A 12,205-nucleotide genomic window follows, 5' to 3' on the forward strand; every position below is an offset into this window, starting at 1 on the left:
TGGGTGGATGCAAAGCATTTTAATCTGTAATAAATATTAATGCATTGATTATCAGTTGGAGTACTGGGAGATCCTTTTAAGGGTGCCACAGGGTGAGAGAAGATAAGGGCTCACTTCTCCCCCCACTTCCATACTCGCACAGACCCTGTGCAAGGCACTAAGCACTGTAATAAATCAAGGAGTTTTTGAAAAGGCATGCCACTAAATTCAGAAATAATATGGAAGGATCTAAAAAGGTTGAAAACTACTGGATTAATGAGAAACCCCCCTGTAGCCAAATAAGACTCCATAACACAGTCCTCTTATTGCATTCTGTTCCTGCTAAGAGGAGAAATATTTTCAGAGGAAAGAATACGTTGCTTGGTCTAAGCAGATGCTAAAACATGCATACAGCCCACACACCTTTCCTCCATGGCAACTCTCAATCATTCCTCTCACTGATGTTATTCAATGAACCTAAAAACAGTCTCTGCTCAATTTTCTAGAAGGGATAAGGACAGAGACAAACAGGAACGCTAATTACTTCAGTATAATACTGCCTGCAAGTCTTCTTTTGTATATACATTTTATCAACAAAAAAAATTTAGATAATTAAAAACAAAAGAAAATTACAAAACAGAATTGACTTAGATTGAGATAATTTGTTACCTAAAGCTTTAAAAATTAATCTAAATTCTCAATAATAAAATTTCTTTACAGTATATCAAATAAAACTAATATCTCAAGGAAATTAAAGTGCCTACTACCATAATAATTCAGAACATCATTAACCTCATCACAATTTAAGAGAAACATAAAAGCAATCATTTATAGTAATATTATATGAAAGGTGTAGTCTTTAATTACCAATATGTCTTTTTCTATTGGTGAAGAAAAATCTGCTTTTGGAGGCTGAGTTTCATCTAGGGAAGTAGGCTGCTCCACAGTAAAGCTTTGCTGCCTAACAAAACAAAGATGATATTATGTGCGCTGTGCCCTGTGCTCCTTAGATAAATCACACACATCTGAGAACTACCAACCAAGCAAAAGAATGATTGCCACCTTTGGAATCATAAGCATCAAAAATTGTATTGAAATCCTAATATTTTTCCAGACAAAATGTTATTCACAAATATCTTTTCTTTGAGGGTTTACAGGCTTGATCCTTAATTCTACGCTTACATGTCTATTAATGTCATTTTTACTCTAAATGCAATCTAATTTTAAATTTAAATTTTAAACATGAAATACTTTTGGAATATCAATTATGTATCTTTCCACAATCAAGTCAGTAAGAGCTACTAAAATTAATACAAACTCCGGGATCTGCCATGATATGTTAAAACCTGTCTTATTGTAAGCGTTAAATATATATACATTAACCACTTCTTCTAATTCAGTTCATGACAATTAATTTATTACATCATTAAATCAAAAAAGCTCAAGAAGAAATACATTCTTTATTATCCAATAATGCCAAACTACCAATATGCAAAATCTTTGTTATGACAATTAAAACATTCTAGTCAAGTATCCATTACAGTTACACTGCCAGCTCTTTTGATGCTAAATCACAGTATTAGATTCCACCCTTCTGTTCAGTTGAATTTATCAACATTTCCAAAGTAGTCTTCAGGCTGCTAATCTCCTTAGCAGAAGATACACACAATGCAGACTATATGGGCTTCTACAGATATGCAGGGAGCCAGCTCCAACACGCTGGAAATCCAGTGCGTCAAAACAGACTTGAATGAATCTGCTGGAGCACGGAAATCCAGCAGCCTCCCTTGTAACATGTATCAGCATCCCCAAGCTGAAAAATAGCGGCAAGGTGCTTTGAACTAAACCTCATTTGATGAACTTTAGTTCAAACCACGCTGCCATTTTTCAGCACAAGGGATGCTGATACACATGATGCTCAGGCACTTTTAATTAGCATGGCTCGCTAATTAAAGCACTTTCCTGCGCCTCTCAGAGCACATATGAAAACACGCTGTGCTTCCGGAAGAGGCACTACATATTTTCTCCTATATAACACGCCCTTGTATATAATATGCACTTTATTTCTGAAAGACAGAAGGAAGGGGAAAAGATTTTTTTTACAGAATTATAGCTTCAGAGAGAGATACATCTTACTTAGTTAGTCTATAAAGAAGTATATCTACCATGCTTTCTGACTGACTTCAGACTACCATGGCTAACTACCTCTCTCTGCAGAGAGCAGGGACAGAACCTAATCTTCAGTTGACTCACCCTTCCTTTTCCTGCTTTACTAAAACCCCACCTGCTGCTGAAGACTGGGCTCTTTGGGTGCACCTATGATCTTGAAAAAAGCTAAAGAGTTGTGAAATAGGAGAAGAGACCAGGAGTGCAAGCAGATAGCAAAATTGCTCTAGGAAAGGTTAATTTAATTATTGGAAAGTCAAGACAATTAAAAAGTAGAGGATGTTATTAACACCTCCAGAGTGGTAAGCCATTAAACCAATGAGCCAGTAAGACTCCCACAGCAGCCTGAACAGTAATGACAGAGGTGCTGCACTATGGAGCAGGAATCAAAGCAGGGTAGTTCTAGTCTGGGCAGAAAGTCAACTTTCCCACTTAATACATGCACCCCAATTGTGATTGGCAAAAGAGTGTGTTATATGCAAGAAAATATGGTATAATTTTATACAAAGGTTACAACTGATGTTAAACAAAAGGATTTCTAAAAACACAGGACTTCAATTTTTAAAGATTTAAGATGTCCGAGACTGTAAAAGAATGAGAATATTTTTAAAGGTCAATAATAATACTTAAATTATAATTCAATAATTAGAATACCTGGGAAAATCATTTATCCTTTTTTATTATATAATAAACCAACATAAATGCAACTAAATTTCATTTAAAGACATATGTGACACAACAAATTTTTAAAATTTCCTCATTCATTGATTAGCACTAACTGCCATATACAGTTTTCAAATGCCTTGTAGGCATCACTGCTTGCTGTATTATAGAACAACAAGTTAGTATGAAATATTCTCATTGTAGTTTAATAGTGCAAGGTGCATGATTCCATCTTTTTGTGTAAGTTATAAAAGTAAAGTGGATATAATTTTATAATGCTTTTAACAATAAGATGCATCAGGACATCATTTATGGGCAATTTTTATCGCACTTCAAGAACTTTCAAAAAGGAGAGGGGAAACACTAAATATTAGGTATATTTACTAAACACTTCTAAAATGAGGACAGCCTAAATCCATTATAAATACCTTACTGAGTTTGACTTGAGATCTTTAAGGTATGGATCATCTGATCAATTCCAGCTGCCAAATCTATTTTTAATTCAAGATCTAATACCTGCTCTTTTGTGCTTCCAAAGCAAACCATCCCAAGACATAGCTCTTCCAGGAGGGAAAGAGTTTTTCCATCCTCCATCACAAGCAATCTAATCCTACACACACTTGCCGTCATACCACATGAATCACTCTGATGTACATTTAACAGAAAAACAAATGATTCTCTAATTCAAAAAAATTAGAGAGAGGAGTCTAGTCAAAATAAAATAAATGACAAAATTAATGAATAAATATATCAATAAAATAGTAAAAGGATAGGAAAGCACAGCAGACTGAAGGATAGAGGTTAAATTAAAGTGTGAGATACAGTCGCATACAAACAGAGCCTCCAGTTCTCATGAAGTCATTTATTGTAAGGCACAAAGGCTAAGACATTATCTGTTTTGCAGTACGCAACAGGGGGTACAAAACAAAAGGTCAACAGCCTTCACTACTAAAAAGATCATGTGTTCTACTTAATGTCATATGTAAAAGTTTGTCATTCTTTCCAAGTACTTTTCTAAACAGTCAAAATAAATGCAACTGAATCCCAATGCTTGTGGTTCCACAGTTTATTCCATATCTGGTCAATTTTACTGAAACTACTACAAGCGATGAAAAGAGTATTTTACCTGCTAGGTTTCTTAAGTTACTGATATATTTTGCAGTCATATACATAGCTTACTATTGACTGGCAATCTTAAAACCTTTTTTTACACTAACATTTTTTAAAAGTTTCAGTTCACCTTAGAAAAAGGGAAAAGCACATGTATACAAAAAGACAACTCACATTATGATATTAACAAGAGCACTTCTAAAATTTTCACGAGCCTTTTTTGGACAATAGCTGTCCTGCACTTTACAAGCTGATGTTCCAGCAATTGGTTCGCCAACTTCAGAGTCCTGTATTTTGCGTCTCTTATTCTTTTTTTCCAAATATTCTCCTTATATGAAACACAAATGGAAGTTGCATATTATGAATCCAAGCTTACAAAGTAATAAATACACTACAGTTCTCAAAGCCCTCACCTCTAATTTATTCCAATTAAGATCTCTCACCACAGTTCAAGGATCAGTCATTTGCAGAAAAAGTGAATAAAGCATTAAAAATGAATACAAATATGAATCCATAAAAAATTACACCAGCCTATTCAATGAAAATAAAAAAATAAAATATTACAATTTCAGAAACAGATGTCATTGTTTTTGTCAATTCTTTGCTAGTGTCAATAGTTCATAAAGATATTTGTTAAGTGCTAAAGTAAACCTGAATGCTAACCAAATTTCTTTTATAAAGATTTTTGAGTAAAATCCTGTCTAATGAAGTCAATGGAAGCTTTGGGATTGAGTTTACCTGGGCCAGGATTCACCCCTTCCCCCACCAAATGTATTTCCTTGATCACTGTACTGGTTTTCACATACTACACCTCCCTCCCCCCCAAAAACCCAAACAAAAACCCAAACAAAAAAACCCCTAACTCTTCCTCTTTGAAGTCAAGGAGATCTTTGTCATTTGCTTCAATAACAGAACCAGTTCCATAGTTTACAAATAAATTAGAAACACTGCTATAGTACCATATTTCCTTGTATACAACACACACTAGAATAATATACACCTTGTTTCTAAAAGACAGAATGAAGGGGAAAAAAATATTTCTTTGTAGTAAGTAACTGAGTAGCAGCAACTAGGTAGGAAGCCAAGCCCACTGATCGTTTTGCTCCCTGTGGATCACTGCAGATTTTACTTTTGGTTTCACCTGGAGCAGCAGAAACTGTGCTTACCATTTCTCGCATGTAATGCACACTCCAATGTCCAGCAGCTGTTTTTTGGGAAAAAGCCATGTGTTGTATATGTGAGGAAATATGGCATGTTATACAACATAAATCATTAAAAAAACCCACAGACTGATGTTAAAAGGAAAATGTATATGAATTATTTGTATGTAAAAGAAATAACACTCCATGAATAAGTAGTAAAATGATGATTTTTTAATGTTACAGGGTGGTAAAAGCAAGCCTAACTTTTGGAAACATTTACACCATAATGTAAACTTTGTGCCAGACCTCAATCTAATATTTTATATGAAGAACCAAAAATATCATAGTAATGAGCAACACTTAATACTATATTTTTTATCCAAGATGATAAAGATACTTGACAAATATTTGTAAGTTTACCTGCACCATAACGCTACAAGGTAAATTAAGCATTATTGGTCTCATTATACACACAAGAAAATTGAGGTACAGAAAGGTTATAAGATTGCCTGGGACCATACTGGGAGATTTTGGCAGTCTGGTAATAAAATCCTAGTCTCACAATCCTCTATTCTTGTATTACCTCAGTTTCACACTTTCCCCCCTGAAGTCTCCTTTATTAAATGTTGAGTGTTAACCTTACCAGGTGGAAACTCATTTTTGACAGTAAATTCATCAGGTCCATCATCTTTCTGTTCTTTTCTCAAGTGGAATAAAGGAGCAGCTTCCTGCCATTGTGGCTTAGTGCTTATCTGAAATGAGTATTTTATTCTTTAGCTTTATAACATACCATGGCACACCAGTCTAAAGGCTTTATGTGTCTCACACACATACACCAGAAGTAATCACAGAATCATAGGGTTGTGGAAGGGGACCCCCAGGGTCACAGAGTATGCCCAAATCGTCCCTGTCAAATGCTTATCCAGCCTCGTCTTGAAAACCTCCAATGAAGGGAATTCCATAACTTCCCTGGACAACTTACTACACTGCCTTGATGATCTTCAAGCAAGGAAGTTTCTCCTCATATTGAATCTAAACCTAGTTTACTGCAATGTAGAGTACTTACTTCATGTCCTGCCCCCCCCGCCACAAAAGGGAATAAATGTTTAAATATCAGAAGACTGCTATTATGCCCCCCCGCCATCTCCTTGTCTTCAAGCTAAACAAGCCTAGTCCGCTCAGCCTTTTCTCATACAGCTTGCCTTCCAACTCTTTTCTCATTTTGTCATCTGCCTCTAGAACCTAATTTCTCCACATCCTCCTTATAATATGGAGCATGCACAGAAAAATCTTTCACATACTAAAAATAACTTGTGACATTTTATAAGTTACTACCAATTTGTGTAAATTGTATATACCTACCACAAACCCAAGACATCTGTGATATTAAAGAAACATGAAAGCTACACTACCGCTAAGTAAAATAGGTAAAACATGGTGAAGTCATTTTCGCCAAAAGGAATCTATGACTAGGGAAAGGAACTGCAGTCAAAAATATTACAGGGGACCTAGGCTAAGATCCATTCCCCTTCGATATAAAAAATAGTTTTTCACATCTTGGATCTCACTTCATGGGGGATTCTAATGTGAAAATCATAGTGCACAATAGCCAACAATAACTTAGCAAGGCTCTGCTATTTTTCTAGAATCTAGTACTAACTTTCCCTATTTTTACTAGTCAGGTAAAACTCCTAGAAATATATTGTAAGGAAAATGACTCCTCACACTAAACTACATTAAGACTCACAATTTCCCAAAATGCACTACCCTCAATTTTTCAGGACACTTATTCAAGAATTAAGAAAAGCTTTTATTGGATTCCCCCAGGCAGAGATACAATTCTGCATCTCTCTGACTAGTTGAGGCTGTCAAAAAAACTTCCTTGACCTGAATCTTGGTAACTTTTTTTGTTAACTCAGATATTGCAAAGCAGGAATCAGATACTGCACAGTAACTTTTCGCAATTTTCACACACACAAGCAGAATTAACTCCAAAATATCTGAGTTTTCCTCCATTCCAGCTTTGCTTCTTTATCGAAACATACAAAAATAACTCTTACGTGTCCTTTGTGAAATCCTACACACGGTTAGAGGTTTACCTGTTTGAAGGCCCCCCTCTATCCCAGTTCAGGAGTAAAGGGGTTGTGTTGCTGGATTTTTATGTACTTATTTATTGTTTCAAGAAGACTGTTTATTTTAAATTAGCTCAAAATGAGCTAAGTATCACGTTAAAATCAAATGCACACAGGTTAAGAATGCCAAATGATGCAAGAGAGAATGAAAATTTCATTTTCTATAAGTAGTAATTATACCTTAAAATATGGCCTAAGTATCATTTCCAATGCAAAATCTGTTGTTTTAAGCAACCACATCCAAAGATTCCTGACATTTCCAACAGCTTTGCTAACTTTAGGTAATTATTGAGTACTAATGAGGAACTGACTAAATTTTGCTAGTTTTTGGGGGACTCACTTAAGACTGGTCTTGATATATTTAACCTTCTTCCTGCATTTCCCTGCACACCTTTAAAAGGTAAAACCTCTAGATACTGAATATATGAAGAATTCTTGATGGATTTACAAAGCTGTCTTTCATTTCATTATGCTTTCACTTACCTGAGAAATATACTACATTTCTTCCCACTTCAGTTAAGTAATAAATTAATTTTCCGCCTATTTTCCTTTTATTAAAAAAACTTCAGTTTTGTAATGGCTTTTTATTTAACTCCTTAAAAGCTATTCTTAATGCAACCCAGTATCAATTCTTAATTAGTAATCCATAGTATGTATTCTGAGACCCAAGCTTTCTTGGTTCACTGCTTCATTACTCCAGTTTCAAATCAGTATTATCACACTATTTCAAATAAGTGACAATGTCATAAAAGTAAATTAATATAGATGGTGAATCAAGCAATCCTCACCATCTGTAGTTGTCCTGTATTTAACTGAAATACAGCATAGTTTTGTACAAGTGTAACCAAATCATAGGTTTGAACTGAGGTTCAGGTCTTAATCCTGGAAGTCCTTCATATGCGCTTAATTTTACTTCTGTGAGCAGTTATATTGACCTTAATGGTAGTAAAGAAAGCATATATAAGTGTTTGACACATTGGGTCCTTTACACCTTATTATCTGTTATATTTTGTTACCCTCAAACTCTGAAGGGGTCAGGAGATTAAAATAACCTAAATTCCAGCTTTTCGATGACATGTACCTTTGTCCCTCTCCTCTATACCATAATCATTTTCAGTTAGTCTAAATAAACCACATTCATTATTTTCAATGCTTTGTATATGTAGATGAAGGTTTGTTGTTATGCCATATGCACGTGTTTTGATTAGATACATTTCTTACTGTAAATTCTCACTGTAGGTTCTCCTATGCTTCCTTTATATTCCAATGGGGAAAATTTAATTGAAGGGACAAAATAGAAAAAAAATTACCTGAGACAGACGTGGTAAAAATTTAATTGTAGACTTTGCCAATTTTCCTTTGCCAACTGTTTTGGGCTAGAAAGAAAAATAAGAAAAAAACTAAACCAGTAATACTAAACTTCTCAATATGATAAAACTTAGATTTATACAACAATTCAGTTACGGTCCTCTTTCTAATTAATTATTTTCATCCTCTCCAAAAGGCACCCTTCCATGCGCCCCATTTCCTCTCTTCTCACCAGACTGTGTTTCCACTGGAACAGCCATTTCCATTAGGCTCAGGAGGATCCATACTAACATTTTGTCAACGTAAACATTACAACAATACAAGATCATGTAAAATAACAGAAATCCACTGTTTGATTCAATTGTCATAATTACTGGTCAAAATCCCTCATATAAGAGTGGGAGAATGGGGGGTTCTTAATCAGAGCCAGGCTTCGGGGTGGGCAGTGTGGGCGACTGCCCAGAGTACCATGGTCAAGGGGGCGCCACACACACACATGCCCTGCCCTGCCCTGCCCCACCACTCATGCTGGGCAGGAGCCAGCAGGGGACTTCGGTCACAACCAGCCTTGGGGGGCAGACAAAGGGGTCTGCCATGCCCAGAAGTGACTGGAGCCAGCCAGCCAGGGCAGCAGAATAAAAAGCCCCCAGGTGGCAGCAGTGGGAAGCACTGCCAGGCAACATCACAGACTGGAAGAATGGCATCGAGGGCTTGGCCAAGGGCAAGACAGTAGTGCCCAGTGAGAAGGTGGCGCAGTTAGGTGGCCCTGGCTTGCACACCAAAGGCTTTAGCATCATGACCTGTTGGGGCTAGAGGTTAAGTTGCAGCCCCCCACCCCGGTCACTACTACTACTGTCAAGCACAAGGGCACAGGCAGCCAAGTGATGCTTCACTGTGGCTAGGCTTCATGTGTGAACAGCCCTGCCTGCTGCCCACCCACCTGCCCTTCCTACTGCCCTGTGCTGAGCCTCCACTGTCCCTCAGTCCTGCCACCTCTCACCAGGCCAGCATCTGGGGGTAAGCAAACACATGCTGCCTCATGATAGCCCACTGGGTCCCCTGCCACCCACAGCCTCTGGGGAACATGTGCCGTTCACACATGCGCATTTCCCCCCACACACACACACACTCCACCCACTCCTACCTCCCCCCACACAGTGCCAGTGACCTGGACAGGGAGGTATTCAGAGAGGCACCAAAATACAAGTTCAGCCAGGATACCATTTTCTCTAAGGCGAACAAATTTTGCAAAACACTTCCTGTTTTTCAAAAGGAAAATATCATATGTCAAATTCTCCTCTTTTCCTTCCTTTTTCCATAAAACACAATCAAATGAAGGATGTTTAAGGTGTTTTTTTTCCAGCAGCCTTCTCTTCAACACCACAAGATTGAGTTGGGGAATAAAAGGCAGCGTACACTTCCTGCTACTTCGTTGCCTCTTAACTACAGGGTCTGATATTAGATTCAACTCAGGAAGAAAGCAAGAAAGCAAGGAAGGGATGCAAATACATATGCGAACAATACATTATCTTGAAAAACTCCAGTTACTAGTAACTAACTTCCTCTTCTCTGTCAAGTAATTGTCTAGATCTACATTTTCAGTTGTTGATGACTCCAAAACAATGCACCCTCCATACATGGGGGAGCGTGTGCCCACTATACTGGGGGAGCATGCCACCAAGGCAACATAGCTGGTGATCACATGTAGATCCATGTGATCGCTATGTCACCGTAGCACACCATACAGTGACGGAGAACATCACTATGTCGCCATAGGGCAACATGTAGATATGCCCTATCGGACATAAACCAGCAGCACTCCCAGAAACCAGGTTATCTGCTGGCTCCTACAATTGCAACAACTTCCCAGGAGGATCTGGAGGGAAGAGAAATAATCAGTATAAGTTACTGTGGGACTAGGAAAAATATCATCCTAAATTACTGCAGGCAGTTCCTTAGTGGCATGGCTCATCAGTCTTCCAGAACTTAGTCCTCTCAGCCTCTAATGCTTTAGATTTTAAAATCTATATATGACATGATACAGCGTTTGGAAGAGAAGCTTAGGAGGTCACTATTCAAGCCTGCGTCCCTTCTCTGAAAGCCTGGATGCGTAAATGCAGGTTCTCTTCTTTATGTATCTCAAGAAACGTAAAGGTCTTATTTTTTTAAATCTATTTGCCATCTAATATTAATAGGATTACCAGAATGAATGAGTCACATAAATTCAGCAAGTAAACTACTGTTCTCTAGCCCATTTTGAATTACTGCCCACATAACTCCTGAAAATTAATTTAGGAACATTTAGATTTAACATGATAAAAACATGGTAAAAAGATACTACATTGTACATGGGTCAAACGATATGGCAGAAAATGTGGAATTCTCTGTCCAAACTCAGCTGACATTGTCAAGCTCCACCCAGAGTTGCAGGTGCTAGATTGTTCTGTTGTAAGTAGTAGCAAAACCAGATAACATTAAAATGGTTAGCACCAACTTTCAGAATTAATTCTCTACCTACTAAAGGCATCTGACATCTTCCAGAAACACTTTCAAATTAACAGATTTGAAAAGATTGGAAGGATAGCATCACAACCAGAACAGCTGGCACCATAAAATCATATTATTTGGTGCCTTACACTTTTTGTAGATATTGCATCTGCGGAAACTAGGTTCCAAATATTGTCAAATAAGAATAATATAATCTTACATCACAAGTGTAAATAATTACAGTGTACTCTGCTTAAGTGCATGACCAATGGACTGAAAAAAGTCTATGCACTTATTCAAACTTAGTGTAAATAATGCTTCTTAAATACATAGCACTCTCAGTTCCATAAGATTAGCAGCCTCAAAACCAACCAGTTCTTTTCATTTTCAATAGCTCCTGTCATTTTCAAGTCTTCTCATGGAAACCTTTTGACAATCGCTTTCCCCTCCCTCCTTCTGGCCAATGAAACAGTACAAAAACAAGCAGGCGGTGGGGCTGAGAGACACTATGCACTTAAATTATGTACTGTATGTATTTAGCCAATATACAGATAACAACAGTTTGATACAAGGTGAACAACACGCACAAAAAATTGAGACTGGCACAGTGTTATTCCAATGGGAGCCAATTTTTTGACAGGCTTGCCACAGATTAGTCCTACACCCTCCAAATGCCACTCTGATCCCCTTCGTCTGCCCAGTCTGCTGCTCTACTCCCGACTCTGTACTCCCGGCCCAGTCTCCTCCTCTGCTTTCTGTCCTGTGCTCCCTGTCTAATCTCAGGCTCTCCTTGCCACTTCCTAATCAATCTGTTGCTATACTGCCTGTCCACTGCCTGATCTGTCACGTGCCACACACAGAGGTTGCCCTTGCCATTTGTGTATAGTTTGTATACAAATTCATAGTTTCATAGTTTCTAGGGTCAGAAGGGACCTGAGCAGATCATCTAGTCCGACCCCCTGCCATGACAGGAAGAGCACTCGGGTCAAATGACCCCAACAAGGTGGTCATCCAACCTCCTCTTAAAAACCCCCAGGGTGGGAGTCTGCACCACCTCCCTTGGAAGCTGGTTCCAGACTCTAGCCGCCCTGACCGTGAAGTAGCGCCTCCTGATGTCCAACTTAAACCTTCCCTCCGCCAGCTTGTGACCATTGTTCCTGGTCACTCCTTGCGGCGCTCGGGGGAACAGGGACTCCCCCAGCGCCTGCTGATCCCCCC

General features: G+C 38.0%; 1 protein-coding gene across 1 annotated transcript in view; it reads right to left on the minus strand.

The window, feature by feature from the left end:
- The window catches only part of DNAH7 (dynein axonemal heavy chain 7), a 257,096-nt gene extending 248,303 nt beyond the window's left edge, over positions 1 to 8,793 (minus strand). Inside the window, exons 1-5 of the mRNA XM_019522878.1 lie at positions 8,701 to 8,793; positions 8,503 to 8,568; positions 5,704 to 5,812; positions 4,093 to 4,246; positions 847 to 940 (exon numbers count right to left, since the gene is read on the minus strand). Coding sequence (XP_019378423.1) covers positions 847 to 940; positions 4,093 to 4,246; positions 5,704 to 5,812; positions 8,503 to 8,568; positions 8,701 to 8,793 — 516 coding nt within the window. The remainder of the gene's footprint in view (positions 1 to 846; positions 941 to 4,092; positions 4,247 to 5,703; positions 5,813 to 8,502; positions 8,569 to 8,700) is intronic.
- Positions 8,794 to 12,205: the final 3,412 nt, after the last annotated feature.

This window comes from Gavialis gangeticus, unplaced genomic scaffold (assembly GCF_001723915.1).
Source record: "Gavialis gangeticus isolate Ggan-Ray unplaced genomic scaffold, GavGan_comp1, whole genome shotgun sequence".
Classification (NCBI taxonomy): Eukaryota; Metazoa; Chordata; order Crocodylia; family Gavialidae; genus Gavialis; species Gavialis gangeticus.